The sequence below is a fragment of the Tripterygium wilfordii genome, chromosome 17 (genome assembly GCF_013401445.1).
Source record: "Tripterygium wilfordii isolate XIE 37 chromosome 17, ASM1340144v1, whole genome shotgun sequence".
NCBI lineage: Eukaryota > Viridiplantae > Streptophyta > Magnoliopsida > Celastrales > Celastraceae > Tripterygium > Tripterygium wilfordii.
This window is the reverse complement of record NC_052248.1, coordinates 2,003,566-2,020,370: the sequence shown is the minus strand read 5'-3', so window position 1 is coordinate 2,020,370 and position 16,805 is coordinate 2,003,566. Positions and strand designations below refer to the sequence as shown.

The 16,805-nt window shown below is 36.7% G+C and overlaps 3 protein-coding genes across 4 annotated transcripts; 1 reads left to right on the top strand and 2 right to left on the bottom strand.

Moving 5' to 3' along the window:
- Nucleotides 1–422: 422 nt before the first annotated feature.
- Nucleotides 423–5,025, bottom strand: LOC119982234. The gene is made up of 6 exons (XM_038825500.1): nt 4,865–5,025; nt 4,606–4,764; nt 3,545–4,033; nt 1,688–2,917; nt 1,542–1,609; nt 423–887 (listed from the first exon to the last, which is right to left on the bottom strand). The coding sequence occupies exons 1-6, from the start codon at nt 4,913–4,915 to the stop codon at nt 581–583; spliced, it is 2,304 nt and encodes a 767-aa protein (XP_038681428.1). The 5' UTR covers nt 4,916–5,025; the 3' UTR covers nt 423–580.
- A 632-nt stretch (nt 5,026–5,657) lies between these two features.
- LOC119982178 (50S ribosomal protein L18) lies at nt 5,658–8,229 on the bottom strand. Its single transcript, XM_038825414.1, has 2 exons — nt 7,989–8,229; nt 5,658–6,204 (listed from the first exon to the last, which is right to left on the bottom strand). The coding sequence occupies exons 1-2, from the start codon at nt 8,172–8,174 to the stop codon at nt 5,809–5,811; spliced, it is 582 nt and encodes a 193-aa protein (XP_038681342.1). The 5' UTR covers nt 8,175–8,229; the 3' UTR covers nt 5,658–5,808.
- Nucleotides 8,230–8,958: 729 nt separating this feature from the next.
- LOC119982383 (O-fucosyltransferase 9) lies at nt 8,959–16,633 on the top strand. 2 transcript variants are annotated; one of them, XM_038825719.1, is made up of 11 exons: nt 8,959–9,166; nt 9,286–9,748; nt 10,448–10,520; nt 10,943–11,010; nt 12,020–12,108; nt 13,276–13,473; nt 14,184–14,388; nt 14,494–14,661; nt 15,064–15,231; nt 15,395–15,585; nt 16,262–16,633. In XM_038825719.1, exons 2-11 carry the CDS (start codon nt 9,326–9,328, stop codon nt 16,428–16,430), a joined length of 1,752 nt encoding a protein of 583 aa, XP_038681647.1. In that variant the 5' UTR covers nt 8,959–9,166; nt 9,286–9,325; the 3' UTR covers nt 16,431–16,633. The 2 variants fall into 2 exon arrangements, with proteins under 2 accessions (XP_038681647.1, XP_038681648.1); XM_038825720.1 differs by lacking the exon at nt 8,959–9,166 and having other exon boundaries at nt 9,610–9,748; nt 10,389–10,520.
- The last annotated feature ends 172 nt before the right edge of the window (nt 16,634–16,805 follow it).

Genomic DNA, 16,805 nt, shown 5'->3' with positions numbered 1-16,805 from the left:
AAGATTTAACACGTCGTTATCATTACTTAAAAGTTATTTCCGTACTGTTGTCTCACCGTCTTTATTCTCACGTGTAAAAAAAGGACAAATAGAGGATTTTATTATGGTCTATATATTTATGTAAAATATATATGGAATAGTTATTAACACACTACATATATCCTTATTAGTAAATTGATAATTTATTCTCTATGTCCAAAATTTAATTTCACCAAAAATACCTAAACAACGCATTTTACAACGTATACTAATCCACGCCACACCTAGAGTAGTGATGAATAACATATATTCTAACGTATACTCTATCAATCATATGTTGTAATGAGGTTTAACGAGTTTCGCTGATCATTATATTTTTTTTCTTATGTTTTTTATTAAATCATAATTAGGGATTTCAATTTTGAATGTGTGAACTACTTTAATGTCATTTGAAATGGTATTAGAGGTCCATAATAAACAAGATTACAAGACTATTTAAAAAAAAATACAAGATTACAAGAAACAGACTAAGAGAAGGAACTGATAGAATAAAGCTACAAAAGTCATGCACATTCAAAATACAAAAAGAAGACACACATTTCTACAATTTCTTTCCTTTTAAATACTTCCAAACGCTTTTCTTTTTTTTCCTTCTTAAGCCTTGGACTCTCTCAAGCTTCCATTGTCTAAATTTTTCACGATTTTTCAACCAGAGAGAGTAGTCTTTCCCACTCTGGCACTTAATAAAATCCGCTAGATCACTAACATCGGACAATTTTTGCAACCCTTCTAGCCTGCACCGTAGAAAACTCTCACCATTGCAACTTTTATCTGATTCCTCTTCTATGCTAGCAGACTCCATGTCTTCTTGGTCTTGCATTCTTTTGTTAGAGATTCTGAGAGAACGCCTGCCGCAAAACATAAGGTAATGAGAGAGATAAAAGGTTGCTACAATACTCGATACATGATACGAAACAACAATAAGAGACTGATCCTCAATTTGGTGGGGGTGCTAGGTATACGCAACACTGAGCAAACGTTTTACATCATCATCAGTCTAGTAACACCTCTGTCGTACCATTATACTCCAGAAACATGCTTGAACAATACAATAAGTTTTATGGTTTTTGGAGGACATGTCTTGGGCATGAAAACATATAAAGGAAAACCCAGGTTGATCTCAAAATGGTCAGATTTTATCCTACAATGTTGCCAAACTTAAACTATTGTGCCACTGTTTCTCCCTTAAATCAGAAGCCCAATCTGAAAATCTCAATCTAAACTCTAAAGCCCTAAAACCCAAGTTATTTTGGTTCTCTTGCAAATACTTCAGCTTAGTTCTATCTTATATCAAAATTCTACACCAACAAACTGAATAGACAGACTATTGCTATTGCATTTACCTCACCGCAAATGAAATATTTTTTTACCACCAAAAACGTATCCAAACAAACATTCAGCATCTCTTTCAGGATTTGAGGACAAGATTTACATGGTCACAAAAATTACCCATTAAAGACGGCATTTATATGATAAAGATAGGGGGGGAAAAAAAGAAATACCTCAGGTGCATCCAATTCTTGTGAAAGTTTGATGTAATAGTCTTGCTACATTTTTTATCTGCCATGACCTGCGTCATGTTCAAGAATTTAAAGGCGTGAAATAACTAACAATAAGCCTGACAAGCCAAAAAGATATACAAGATTACCTTTTCTTTCTTCATGGAAGATGTACATGATTCCAATCCAGAATGCAACATTGAACTCAGCGCATCTAAATTTCCCTCTTCAAAGGTAAATAAAACTAATACGACCATCATAGCAAATATGCAGTCCTTCACCAAGAAATCAATCAGGCTAATATAACTAAATGACAGCAAGCTCGCAAAATGCAAAAGCATCCACTTCGACTCTTTGTGCCTTGAAGGGTGAGATTCCATAATATCGTATAAGAACTTCGGAACTGGAAGATGGACCCCAAATTGTTGAAAACAGCCGATAATACCCATCATAGCTTCATATTCCTTACATGACATTGCATCTTTCGAGGTTGGCACAGAACCTGAATTCCCTCTATGGCTTAAGTACCATAGGATTTGTAACATCGAACAACTCATTAACTTCAATATAGAAGCCATAAGATACATATCTTCGGTGCTTGTCTTCCTGTTTTTAAGCAATCCAGCATCATTGATATCATCAGAAGAAACCCTTAGTATTATGAAACGTAAGATTGATAAGATCTCAACTTCATAGGTACTATTGAAAACAGGTAGGCTCTCTTTTACATATGCCATAGATGCAGCCACCACGTCCAACTTTGTCAAGGAGGACATATTGCGAAAAGACAAATCACAGGAATCATTGGTCTTCGTGAGTAGATGAAATAATTTTTCTCTTGTAGCTGAAGAAAGAAAGGTTTCAAATAAGGGCTGACAATTACTCCCAAGCATACGTGACTTTGTAAGAAAATCAGTGCTTAAAGTTTGACAATCCATGTGCAAGCTAGCAATGTGTCTAGCATAAAAGGTCACAGACCTTTCAAATGCAGTGTGGTAATTTATGAGTCCGAAATCTGGTCTCATTTTGTCTGAAGTAACGCTGATACCAATGGATTCAGAAACCAATAAAATCTGATATGCCAGAAGCATTTTTGGTGCAGAAAGCATGATGGGGTCCAGAAGCAAAGCTAATGAAGATGACAGGCTCATCTCAGGATCCATGTAACATTTGCTGCACGACCAAAATAATCTGCTGATGAAGTTTTTATATGCTAGCTCGTTAGAAACTGACAAAATAAAATGAGCTGATATCAGTTCCAGTATACATCCAAGATCACCAAGACCAAAATGGTGCTTAAATATAGTTTCACTTGCAGAATCAATTCGCATGAAGTACTCTCTCAAATTCTTATGCGCCAAAAGCTCATCTGCAGATACCTAAAGAAAATATTTCAGGTGAACCTTGTTTGGCTAACAGAAGAAAAGTATGTATCAGGAAACAAAAGGGGAGAAAAAACAGGAATGATAAGTAAAGTTTTTATGCAAATGTCCATAGCTACAAAGAAATCAACAACTCTATTAAACAAATGATGCTATTATCTATAAATGACAATGTGGCACGAGCAAAGGTAGCATAGAGATTATAAAAGTAATATGCATGCCATGTGGCACATAATATTTTGATCACAGCCCATTAGGAGCCACAGGACAACAGCCAAGCTCTGGATCCATATCACTCTGCTTTGTAAACTGTACACATCTAATGGCTTTCAATAATCCACAACAGCCACACAAACCTAGCTGAACACGAAATAATTTCTTAAACAGGAAAATCAGGTTAAGCAGATGCAAAAGGATGTGATGGAGGGATGATCCAGCAAAAAGAAGAAACTAACTATACAACAACTGAATCTAAATCCATGTCCAGAAGCAAAAGGAAGAATATACTTATTTTAGAGAATAATAATGAGCAATACTTAACAGGTGTAATAACATTTTCAACAGAATTAGAATAATCATTGAAAATCACCTTTTTTTGGAATGGACCATCGAGAACTACCTTACCTCAAGTAGAGCGCATAGAAGGGCACGGCAAGGATCTGAAGGTTCTGAAATGCATGTGGAAGCAACAAGACTTCTGTCATCGGCTTCACTTACGCATATAGAAACCAATCTACTGAGTACCGAGACAATATCTTGACCCATAAGAAGACGATGCTCAGGCCCAAGGAATGTCAAGATCACCATACAACATCGTAAAAGCATCGTTAGTTCTTCAGCAGAGGTTGACATATCCATATGCAGGTCAGCGTGTCTATGAGCCAAACTAGCAGAAACTTCATGTGAATCAGAAAATAGTTCTCGGAACCTTCTATCAAGTTCTTTGAACAACACACTAGAGATGGTATATGTGCCTTTGAACTGAAGTTGAGAAAATTGCCTATCTAATTGATCCAAATCAGTCGTTTCCCAGTTAATCCAGCTCAATGGTTCATTTTGAGACAAATTGACAAGTAGATAATACAAACTTTTGATGATAGGCAGCTTTAGACCCTGAAGAGTAGAACACTCGACAAAATGAGCTATGCAGAAATTAAGAAAATGAGTAAAACTGTACTTGAATTTTGAAAAACATGAAAATAGCACAACTTATTTTTGTCTCTGACTATGATACTAACTTGACACTACACGCGAACATGTGGCCCAATAGTATAGTTATAGTGGTGCAACTTAGAAGTCGCAGATTCAATTCCTGGAGATAGTGTCTCAACATATTATGTGAGGGTAAGTTATGTGTACTGCTTGCATGTCCCGGACCCCATCCACCACGGGAACCTTGTGCAAAGGAGTTATTGTTGTTTACCTCAATTCTAACTTGACACTAACGACAAGTTAACAAAAGAACTCAAAACTAAATATCAAACTATATTTCGCTTGAATGCTTCAACAAAAGCAGCAACAAGAACATGCCAAAGTAAATTTCGATTTCTTTTTCTAACTTTTTAGTTTATTAAAACAAACCTAATTATTCAAAACGTGTACAGCATACGCATATATGAACTCGAGAGCACAATAATGATATAAAAATTCACACTCTAGGACGTCAATTTGGAATTATTGTCCACCTGCTCCGGGATTTTACGGGTTGAGCCATCGCTGTTGCAGCCAAGGTTATCTCCACTGCCATCAGTTGCTTTTCTGGGTTGGTAGCCACCGGTGCGTTTCCGTGTGCGTGCCCAAGTCGTTTTCTTTTCTTCATTGAATGCCAATGCCCTAGTCCTTCTCTGTTCATCGCAATAAAACACACCCGAAAATTAGGTTAAATGATACAAAAGCCACACATACCGAGCGAGAACGAAAGTTAAAGAGAAATGCGAGAATCACCGAGCGATGTATCGATGCCGAACGGACTGGAGACGGGGATATTTCCTCCATGATTTGGAACTAGACTCTTGAGTGAACAGAGAATTTCATACAAAGAAAAAAGGGTATCTCCCGCCAAACCCAAAATCCCCAAACCACGCGGGCACAGTTGGAAGGGGAAGCCGGAGTCTGCTGTAAAAGTTTTACAGCGGACCCCGCTGTAAATTCACACTTCACAATTTTTTACAAATTTCAAAAAAAATTATAATTGTGTTTTGATCGAGATTATGACATTAACAAAATATTTATTATTTTAAATAAAAATCAAATTCATGTCAAAATAGACATTGAATATTTTGTGTTTATGCTCAATGATTCAAAATTTATTCTTTTTTTTTTTTTCAAAAGTTTGATTTTTGTTTAAAACAAAAAATACATCGTTGACCTCATAATCCCGATCAAATAATTGAGAGTTGAACGGGTCAGGTGTTCGGTTTCCGATAAATCGGTTAGCCGGGTCAAACATCCTTTAACTATAAACTAATATTTTAAAAATAGTTATATATTATATTTGACATTCTAATTTACTTACCAAACCTACTAATTATAAATCATACTATTTAATTTATCTGATTTTAGTAAGGTATACTGGTATAGTATGGAAATTCTGCATTAATGATAGATAAACGGTATTAATTGTTAAAAAAAATTATAATTAAAAAAATATCTATACATTTCATCATGACTATAACTTGCATAAACTATGGAAAAGCCAAAACTAGACAACCTGTTTGGCCTCATCCCCATTTTCAAGTTTGAACGGCTAAAATCCAAAACATAGCATTGCCAGATAATAGTCATGCAATTATCAGTACAAAGAGAATCCACAAGGACTGATCTTCTCATCAACGTTGCTGTTTTCCAAATTCATACAATGATACAAGCTACAGTAATTGGGAAAATAATCAAACAAATATGATCCCATTCTCCTTTATTGTATCAATAACAATCCCAAGCTTACCCTCGATGCGCTCATCCTTCCTTGCCTCATAAGACAATGCATATACATCAGCTTCAATTGAGCGTTCAGCGATAAGCTTCCCTATAAGTCTACATGCATTGTGATCCGTCAGAGATGGCAAATTGGTTCTAAGATCCTTGGCATTCGTGGTAGCTACTGATATCACTTTGCTCGTTCCACGATGCATCACTTTTGCATGAATAAATCTCTTTGAAAAGAAAACATTAAGTAAGAAAGGCCTCATGTACATATCTGTCCTTTGTTTCCATGATTTCCTACTCGGTCTCTTTGCAGCTTCACTTCTAGATCTCCTGGTCCAAGCAGCTTGAATAAAAGCATCCTACAACGACGATAATAGTTTTTTAATTTTGAATGTTGACACTAAAAGTAATTTAGAAAGGGATTCTTTCCCCTTTGGAACAAAGTTGACTAAAGCTAGCATCAACGTATTGCAAGCAAACAACACCACCACACTGTAGAATATTCATTCTTCAATAAACAACTACTGGTTTTGCTCCAGTTACTGTCTGAGTGTCTATTCAACAAAGCATAGCTTAATGGCATTGGTACAAAAGTAAACAACACCCCGGTGTATAAGGCTCCCGCAGTGGCGGGGTAGGTGACATACAAAATGTTTATAGACACAGATGTTATTTCCAAGCATTGAATCTATGACCTCTAGATTGCACCTCCGCAACTATATCATTAGGTCACATGTTCACCAATAGCTTAATGACATATTCCTCAAAAAGATTAAATTACGCCTTAAAATAACAATCAGAAATGGCACAAACCTACAAGATATAAAGCAGCAAAGGAACCGGGGACTGAACCCGAAGGTAAGAAATAGGGTGACGTAGCTATAGCAGTAAACCAAAAACAGATAGATGGAAGCAGCATATGAGAGAAACAGTGTAACACTAGCAATATAGGAACTATGGAACTAGCTAAAGATACCGAAAAATGCAGTAACAAGGCAGAGAAGAAAGACGGCTGCATAACGGGTGAAAGGAAGAAAAAAAAAGAGCAAGAGTAAAGTCAGTAAAGGGAGTAAGGAAGATAGACAGGAAGAGAGAGGTGCAACAGAAAACACCACAGGTAAGATTGGGAGGATTTGCAAAGGTCTATATCTTTTCCATCACCCTGCCAGAACTACCAGTATTAACATATTGTATGAGATTAAGACCAAACCCTGGTTTCCTAGTTAAGGTGCCTCAATCTTTGTAAGCTGGAGTGGCCAGCAAATGGCTCTATCAAGGATTAAGTAATCATGTCACAAACATGTTGAGCAGGACACAGATGCAAGATCCCCCATGTCATAGACTCAATGTCATAAACATGTACTACAAAAATAAAATAAAAAATAGATAAAAAGAATCAAATCCTAAACTACATCCGTTGTATTGCTAAATCTTAGATATAAATCCTACCTTCAATCCCAGAATTAAACCACATAAATTATTTATGACTTCTTTCTCATATTACCCAGTAATCAAAACAAATTTCAAAGAATCAAATAGTTGTCTAATGCTTTCACAATTGATATTATGACACATTCTTTGGTCCTACAGATGCCATTGCACTTGATTCTACATTGTGCACCACTAATCTTTACTCCTTTTTCTCTCATTCTTTTATAAATTAAATGGAAAGGATGCCATAAATTTATTCTCAGAATCACATTCCATTATTTCAATCATGTAAAATATTTTTGTTTGAAAGATGATCACTTTAAATGGAATCGAGCAACGTTCTAACCTAAAGGAACCGAGAGCACCAAATCCTTAATTTTACTTTATATAAGGGGAAAAAAATCCCATCACAGTAGCAAAACAAGGAGAGATAAATGAGATACTAAGCACCCTCAATAAAGCAGAGCAGAGATTAGTCCCCTTAACAAAATCAATAACCAAGCTCCCCCATTTGATTACCAGGGAAATTAAGTAAAATAAGAGAAGCTAAAATCTGAAACCATGTAGCACCCAAACTAACACAGACCGGTGTAAACTGGGACGAGTTTTCCACTTGCAATCCAAAATAACCTAAAAACTAGGTTTAGCCGCCTATCAATTTTCTTTATTTTCCTGGGAATCAACCAGATGAACCATATCTAGAGCAGCATACCTTATTGAGTCGTGGCTTGGGAAGGTGTGTGACAAGGCCGTTGGCGAAGATGTTAATTGAGGGAAATGAAGAGCCCCATGAGAGTGAAGTAGGCTTGACAGAGTGAGTTGAGTGTGAATCGGAGGAGATGAGTGATCGAGTAGGTGCCCGTGAGACTGCGCAAGAAGCAGATAAGCTGCAAGCCATCTCTACCGGTCTCTCCCGTTGGGCTGAGTACTTGTACTAGTGCTTCCTAGTAATGCTCTGTTTGGCTACCTATACAGTTCGGCCCATTCGGGGATTATAAACACAATAAAAAAAAATCTATTATTAAAAACAATATAAAATCTATTATATCAAGATCCCTCTAAAACGAAATGTCATTTCTTGTAACAAAACAAGATCCTTGAATTTGGATTATAAACACCCATTTTGAGCAATTATCAAGGACGCGCTCTTCCATTGAACTAATAGCTCATCGTACAAGGCTTTCGTTAGCCTGCGATACCAAAAGCGAGAGAAATTCCATCATTGTCTTTCATTTTTTACGTCCCCATATCGTCACACGGAAGTGATGTGAGGATGTAAAAAAATATCCTATCAACTTGTTCTGACTTATGATAATAAATTGATAAGCTAAGTCTTACTTCACCGTCAATAAACAAAATAATTCTATATACAAGTTTGACTCATTAAAATTATAGTGATGCAACTTCAAGGTCACAAATGTAATTCTAAAAAATAGAACTATTTGCATATTATATAGAGATAAATATGCATACATCTACATCTAAGTAATTAGTTGGAACAATAAAAATGGTGTATATATGATCAGAATTTAGGGTTCGAATTCTCATCTCTATTAAAAAAAAAACAATTTGCGTACATCTTGAATGTTCTAAACATCTTCTTTTTTTTGTCCCCGCGCCCTCCCAAAATGGTTCCGGTCCAATCTCTGCGTGTCCCCACAAGGAACCATTTGGGAGGGCGCGGGGACACGCAGCTACTCCACTCGTCCAAAGCTAAACAACTGACTGGTCACCCCGGCAACTGTCCCTCAATCCTCGTAAACACGATCACTCCTCTTTCTTTCTTTCTTCAGAATTGAATCAACCACTTCTTCTTCTGGTCACTTGAACAAGATTTAGTCATTCCATTCAACTCCATGTCTCCATCTGGTTCTCTTCTCAACTAATTCTGTAAGTCACGTAATTACTTTCTCTATTGTTGGACAATGCTTTGGTTTTCTACTGATTTTCAGTCTCTCTGCTGTTCCACCTGCAATAAATGATTGTATCAGTTCTTTAATTTCTTCTAGGGTTTCTGAAGGCCTGCTCTCACTCGGTTCACACTCTCGAATGCACCCCTATAGCCCCAGCCGCCTCGGCAACGGCCGTTGCGCGGCCGCCACCTCAACGGCGTCGACGCCTTCCTCTCCGTCATCGCCTCGGTTCCGACACTGTCGGAGCAAGTTCAGTCAGGGCGCTGGCGGTGGTGGTGCCCGGGTGGGAGCTGCCAAGCAGAGCTTAGTGGAGAGAGTGGTGGTCGTCTTGATAACTTCAGTGTTCAAGAGGAGGGGCTTGCTATTGTTCGCGCCGCTGCTGTATATTTCGGGGATGGTGTTGTATATGGGATCATTCAGTTTCGACGTTGATTTGAACAATGTCGGTGGTGTTGTTGTGCGCAAGCGTGCCCCGCCGGGGTCCGTGTACAGGAGTCCACAGGTTTTCGAGAAGTTGTGGCCTTATATGGAGGCTGAAAACAATGGGAGTCGCCACGCGGTACTTTCTCTTAACCATGCAATTTGTGAATTGCGTATTTTGAATGTTTCGCATTTTTTGGCGTTTGGCTTGGATGGATGTGGAACTGAAATTCTAATATGATTATGAAGGAATTTGATGCATGTTTTAAGGCTTAGGTTACCGATTGGAGTGACTAAAGGTTTTTCAGGTTTGTAACAGCTTGTGAGTACTGGAAAATGAAGGGAAAAAGAAAACAACTAAGTAAAAAAAAGAAGTTAATTAGGCCTTCTGGGTATCTTAGCGAGGAAAATAATAATGATGGAGTGTCACTGCAAAAAATAAAATAAAATTCAAATCTACTAAAGAAACTTTATTCAAACACAATTCGTTCAGGATTGTTTGTAGCAGACTTTCTTGTATAAAAAACTGAATCCTGATCTTGCATAGAAAAGTAAAAGACTTCCTAATTCTTAATTTGAAAAGAATACCCTTGTCCTACCACATCAGTAATCCTATATTTTAATTGGAAAAGAATACGCTTAATTCTAGAATTAAATTGATAAGAGCAATTTATGGAATCTAAACTTGAAATCCTTTGAATTACCCAGTCTCAATCGGTAAATGCATGTTATGAGTGAAACAATTGAGTGACAAGCAATTGACTGAAAGATTTCCTTAGATTGTGGAAAGCAGACGTTGACATATTGAGTGACAAACAATGCAATGAAAATGATGCAGTTGATGACAGCATGGAATCCCAAACCGATTCAACGCTGGAAGCCTTGCAGCAGGATGAGTATAACTAATGAAGGTTTGACTACTCTATATCAATTCAAGAAAAGAGAATTCCTCACCTAAATTTCAAAATGTAATCCATCCAATCATTAGTTTTGGTAACCATTGGTTTTATATGCAAGCATTAGAGTGCTTATTAGCTAATATGGTGTGGGAATTATGTCATGTATATAGAACCTGTTATATGAATGTATGCCGTATTGCTCTATCAATAAAAACATCTCTCTTTTTAACATTCTTAGAAGTAGCTGTAGCCAAGAAACTACTGGTTATCCATTCATAATTAGGTCTTTTTATACAGTACCTGTATATAATTCATGTTCAGGGCAACTTAACTTGCTCTCTATTTTAGGCATTATGATTACTGCTTTGCAATGAGATTCTTTTTTGATTAAGAAAAGGCATTATGATTACTAAACATGATGTTTTTACTTGAAGGTTTGCCAAATTCCAATGGTTTCCTCATAATTGAAGCAAATGGGGGGTTGAACCAACAACGATTATCGGTGTGCTCTCTTTCTTAAAATTTTCCCCAAGTTTAAATTAATTATCTTGTTCCTCATCATTGAAATAATTACAGTTGAGCATATTTCTGTGTGAAGTAAATTCATTTCCCCTTCATTGTCATTTTTTTCACATGATAAATAATTTTTTAGAACAAGGGACATCAAGTGGATATCTTACTTAAATGAACAACTTGAAGTCAAATATATTCACAATACCATCTAGATTGTGGGTAACATCATCAGCATCTTGATGCGTATGTAATTATCTCTCTCCAATGGACGGGGGTGATTGTAATGTGAGAGAGTGTTTTTAATTTGTTACATCCTTAATGTCCTGATTGGTCCCATTTTGATGTGTTTCAATAATATTATCTTTCTCCATTCAAAACAACATCCCAGCATATTCATATATTCTGGAATGGACATTTAAGCTAAGAAATGAGTATTTTCCTATACTAGGTAAGTTGGATTAGACATAATACCTGAGAGCATAGTTGTCAAAACTTACAATACATTTTGAGTTTGGTTTGCTTAATTTTAGAATCTAAATTGAAGACAAGAAGAAACAAAAGATGTACTGGATGAAGACGTTGAGTCATACATAACTCATAAGGTAAAAAAAGGTAAACAACACCTGTGCACAAAATTCCGGCAGTGGGTAGGGTCAAGATTGGCAAAATGTACACAATCCTTAACCCCCACATAATATGTGAAGATATTATTTCCTGGAATTGAACCTGTGACCTCTAGGTTGCACCCTTGCAATTCTACCCTTGGACCACATATTTGCCTGTACATTGAATCATAAACAAGTGTAACATTGGATGTTGGCAATGAGCTGCCACTAAATTGGGCATGATGAGTTGGTTAATTTTGTTTGTTTCGTGTTTGGTTTGGTCTCTGTCGATTGATACATGCATTGATGCAGTGTAGAGTTTGGAAAGTTTATATCATTTGCTACATCTTATGGATTCTATTTTATTGTTCACTTCTTTGTTCTTCCACACAGATATGTGATGCAGTTGCTGTGGCAGGGTTGCTAAATGCAACCCTTGTGATCCCAATTTTTCATTTAAACAGTGTTTGGCAAGATTCCAGGTGATTACTATCCCAAATTTTTTTTTTCCCTCTGAATTTCCTTGTGGTTGTCCACAAGGAGAAATTAAAATAGAAGAACAAAAGAAAGAAAACTTTCTGTAGTCATCCACATCATTGTTGATTTTCAAATACAGCTCAGTAATGAACTTAGATTAAAATAATCAAATGATGCTTTAGGCCTGGATTCTAGTCTTTGAAATTGAAGATTGGTATTCTTTCCACATGTGGATGTGTTTCTTGTGTAGTGGCTTAGGAAATTAGTGTTACCCCTTTTGATAGGAAGTGAAAATGCAATATGTACATGTTGGGGGACAAGGTGATGTTCACAACACAAGTCCTTATGCTTTTGTTGTCTATCTTGAGGTGGATTTATATTGTCTGATTTAGACATTGGATGATGGTGCTTCAGCATGTGACATGGCACCTCTCTGTGTGTGTGTGTGTGTCTCCCCCCAGTTTCCAATTATTTGAATCATATATTTACAGTTGAAGGTTTTGGAATTTTAGTTGGCTGTCTTATTGCTTTGAATGCTTGCTAACATTAGCTTTCCTTTTATTGTTAACTTAAGGTTGGCACTCGGCACACTGTAGGTCCTCTGCAGTGATATCTTCTTCTTCTTCTTTTTTTTCTACTGCATATGTCTCGAATCTGCGGGTAATATATAAATAAAATCCTGAGAGTAGTCTTATTTTACTTTTGAATGTACATTGAATGACTGGTGTGAGGAGAACCTCAATAGCATAAACGAGGATTCTCAAACACGAAAAGTTTGGAAGTTATAATCTTGGACGTCCAAGTTGACCAAAAAAGGAAGAAAATTATGGGGTGACCTTAGCTCTATAGGGCTAATTAGCTGAATTCTGAAAAACAAAATGCAACCAGTTCCAGAAATATGATAAAATTGTATAAAACTCCTCGCTATTACTAAAACACCCGTAAATAAGAATCCCATTCAGCTTATAATTCACATCAGAAATGGGAGTCACATTACCATCTGCCCCTTATTTTGTATTTTTCTGTTTTTGGTATTCAAGCACTTCATCTTGAAATATTTGGTTTATTTGCTTTGTAGCTCTCCCATGTTTCATGGAAGTGTTGCTTTTTAAGGCTTCCAGGTATTTAAAAGCAGCTTATATTCTTCTTCATTTTCTTCTCTTCTATAACAGCAAATTTGGGGACATATTTGATGAAGATTTTTTCATTCCAGCACTTCATAATTATGTGAATGTAGTCAGAGAACTTCCTGGAGAAATACTTGAGCAGTTTGATAATAACATAAGCAGCATTGTAAATCTGAGAGTAAAAGGTTGGTCAAGTCCCACATACTATCTTGAGAAGGTTCTTCCAAAGATGATCCGGATGAGGTATGTGATCCTTTCTTTTTTTGTTATTATCATCTAAAGGGTTGGCTTGCAGTTCTGCTCAGAAACTAAATGAATTCCTTTCGGTTTTCAAGTGTGCATATGAACTTTTTACTAGTCTCTGGTTTTCCATGCGTCTCTTTGTTTTTAAATCCCTTTGTTTGAGCATAAAATGCTAATCTAACTGAGTGTTTAAAGTGTTGAGGCACAGTAATCTTAATTTGAGGCTTTTTGTTGTCCTAGATTGAGAAGTCGAGGGACCGAAGGTGAGATACCCTTGTTTTTACAAGTTTGGGATAAACTCTTGTGTAAGTAGTATGGAGCCAACGAGCATTTGTAAGCAATTTGAAGAGGTTTTGAAAGTTTGATCATCATGTGTAAGATAAGTTTGATGATTTAAATCTTGAGAGGAGGATGAAGATGTTCATGACGTTTCTTGGGGAGAGGGTGTAGGCTTGTGGATTGTGTTCTGTCTTCCATATAGCTACTTGTCATTTATGTTTTATGTTGTGAAAAGAACTGAAGTCACGCACCTTGTTGCAACTGGGCCAGCATGTACACATACCTATTGCATTATGAACCTAAAATATGAAATTGTTTTCATGTTGCAATTTTGTGGATGTTACCCTTTTATAGACTCTTTCCTGTGGTTATGACTTATGAGCTTGTACATTGTATGTTATCTGAATTGCTCCTCTTTCCTCATGGTGTAGGGCTGTACGCATTGCACCCTTCTCAAACAGACTGGCTCATGATGTTCCTTCATATGTTCAACGGCTTAGATGCTTAGCCAATTTTGAAGCTCTGAGGTTTGCAGACCCAATAAGAACACTTGCTGAGAAAATGGTTGAACGGATGATCAAGAACAGTTCTCAGAGTGAGGGGAAATATGTCTCAGTGCATCTGCGATTTGAAATGGTGTTATTATTGTTTCTTTACTTTCCAAGGATGCACTATTTTCATAAACTATTTAGTAGCCAATACTGCGAACAATTGCTAAAGTGCCATTTTCTCTTTGTAAAGGATATGGTTGCATTTTCGTGCTGTGAATATGATGGTGGAGATGAAGAGAAACGTGAAATGGATGTTGCCCGAGAAAGAGGCTGGAGAGGAAAATTTAGGAGAAGAGGTAGAGTAATAAGGCCAGGAGTCAATCGGATGGATGGAAAATGCCCTTTAACTCCACTGGAGGTATTTAGCTCTCTGTCTCTCTCTCTGTGTACACACACACACACACACACACACACACACACCCCACACCCACCCACACATAAATGCAAAAGCTTGAATGTACGCACACGCTCTCACCCTTTAAGGCATGATCCACATGCATAAGTTGGGTGTGGTATGGTCGGTACTCTTTGCTGAACTCTTTAATTTGAGCTTCATATTCTTATGGGAGGCTCTTCTCTCGATGCTTTTCAATCATTTTCTGAATTATCTGAAATAAAACTGAACTTCAAATGATTCCTTCAGTTGGTGGTTTTCTTTAGGAAATTTTGTTGTTCTTCATATCTTTCATTTTGAGAAACACAATCTTTTCAATTGATTAAAATTTATTGATAATTAAATTGTTTTTAATTGGCATTGTAGATTGGGATGATGCTAAGGGGCATGGGATTTGATAATACTACCTCAGTATACATTGCAGCAGGAAAAATTTATTATGAAGCGAAGTATATGGCTCCTCTTAGACAGATGTTTCCACGTTTAGAAACCAAAGATACGCTTGCCACTCCAGAAGAACTTGCAGTGTTTAAGGTATCATCATGCCAATCATTAAATGCACTTAAAAGTTACTTATAATTTTCTCTGCTGGAATGAATCAAAATTTATTACAAATAAAGTGAAAAAGAAATGAGAAGGGCAATGAAGAAAACACAACGAAACATCAATCAGTTTAATGCTTAAAATTCTGATGTAGGGCCATGCATCTAGGTTGGCTGCGCTCGATTATACAGTCTGCCTACATAGTGAAGTATTTGTTACAACTCAAGGTGGAAACTTCCCTCACTTCTTGGTGGGCCATAGACGTCATATGTATGGAGGGCATGCAAAAACAATAATGCCTGACAAGAGGAAATTAGCGCTACTATTTGATAGTCCCAATATCAGGTATAGTTTAGTTCAATTGTTCAAACCTCAGTTTTCTTGTTTTTAGCTTATTAGCCATTTCAGTTCTTGGTGTTTCAATATAATTTTTATCATTCAAAAACTATTATTTTCTCTAGTGACATCTCTGAGAATGGAGAAATAATTTTCATCAATTTGTTTCTTTCGGTACTCTCTAAGTGTTTTGTTGAGATTTACTTGAAGTAAAAAGACTTAACAATTTGTATAGAAGCACGTGTTCAACTGTTACCCTTCTCCATCAGTGGTGCTACAGGCCTTGATAGCTGAAGGAAATTCTTGCTAAATGTCATGAACTCAACATGATTCTTACCCTGAGGCTTGTGTCATCTTTATTAGGTGCTACAGGCCTTGGCATACTTAGTTTTAGAAGTTAGAATCTATGTTTTTTTCGGTTTCATTATTTGAAAAAGAACTTCCATGTTTTTCTGGGTGGTCATTTTTTTATCGATTGGACAAGCATCTCATCTTTGGCAAGTCTTTTCCACATCATATGGATTCATGTTGACACAGAGAAATTCTTCATGGACTTTATTCTGACACTTCCAACTCAAACTTGTCAGACTTTGCATTTCATTGCTAATTTTCTATCAATTTTTGGCATCGTGTGCACATCATGTGAGTATTGTTTAACCGAAATTTTCATGTTTAAATTTTGCAGATGGGAGAGCTTCAAACAACAGATGCAAGATATGCTTCACCACAGTGATTCGAAGGGGTTTCAATTGAAAAAACCCAGTGCATCACTTTACACATTTCCCATGCCAGATTGTATGTGTAAACAAATGGAGGGTGGCAATGAAGACAATAATAGTACACAACTCAAGTAAAGGAAGATAAGTATTTATTGCTTCTGTAATTTATGACGTAATTGTGCACCGAATCTAATTCTTTGCTTTTCTGAGGATTCAATTCTTTTATGATCATAGACTCCACTGTCATTCGTTCTCTTTCAAATTCTTTGTAAACGAAACATTGACAATGTATCAGAAGTTTTTCTTAGTTATGTGAAAGTACACTGTAACTAGTAACATGTCTATTTTCATATTATAACTCTTAACTTCTACACACGCCGGTGCTAGTTCTGCTCGTTACCATTTGTGTATATCTGTCCGGTGTGCCCCTAGGGGCCGCATGTTGTGTGCATTTGTGTGAATGCATGTGGGGTGTATTGTATATGCGTGCTTCTATTGTCAGATTAAAAA

Excerpts from the sequence above, each read along its gene's own strand:
- LOC119982234 (XM_038825500.1), bottom strand. The coding sequence starts at position 4,915 with ATGGAGGAAATATCCCCGTCTCCAGTCCGTTCGGCATCGATACATCGC. Across the intron at positions 4,034-4,605 it reads CCCGTAAAATCCCGGAGCAG|GGTCTAAAGCTGCCTATCAT; the intron begins GTGGACAATAAT and ends TCTACTCTTCAG. Across the intron at positions 2,918-3,544 it reads TTCTATGCGCTCTACTTGAG|GTATCTGCAGATGAGCTTTT; the intron begins GTAAGGTAGTTC and ends TATTTTCTTTAG.
- LOC119982178 (XM_038825414.1), bottom strand. The coding sequence starts at position 8,174 with ATGGCTTGCAGCTTATCTGCTTCTTGCGCAGTCTCACGGGCACCTACT. Across the intron at positions 6,205-7,988 it reads CCAAGCCACGACTCAATAAG|GATGCTTTTATTCAAGCTGC; the intron begins GTATGCTGCTCT and ends TCGTCGTTGTAG.
- LOC119982383 (XM_038825719.1), top strand. The coding sequence starts at position 9,326 with ATGCACCCCTATAGCCCCAGCCGCCTCGGCAACGGCCGTTGCGCGGCC. Across the intron at positions 9,749-10,447 it reads ACAATGGGAGTCGCCACGCG|TTGATGACAGCATGGAATCC; the intron begins GTACTTTCTCTT and ends AAAATGATGCAG. Across the intron at positions 12,109-13,275 it reads AGTGTTTGGCAAGATTCCAG|CAAATTTGGGGACATATTTG; the intron begins GTGATTACTATC and ends CTTCTATAACAG.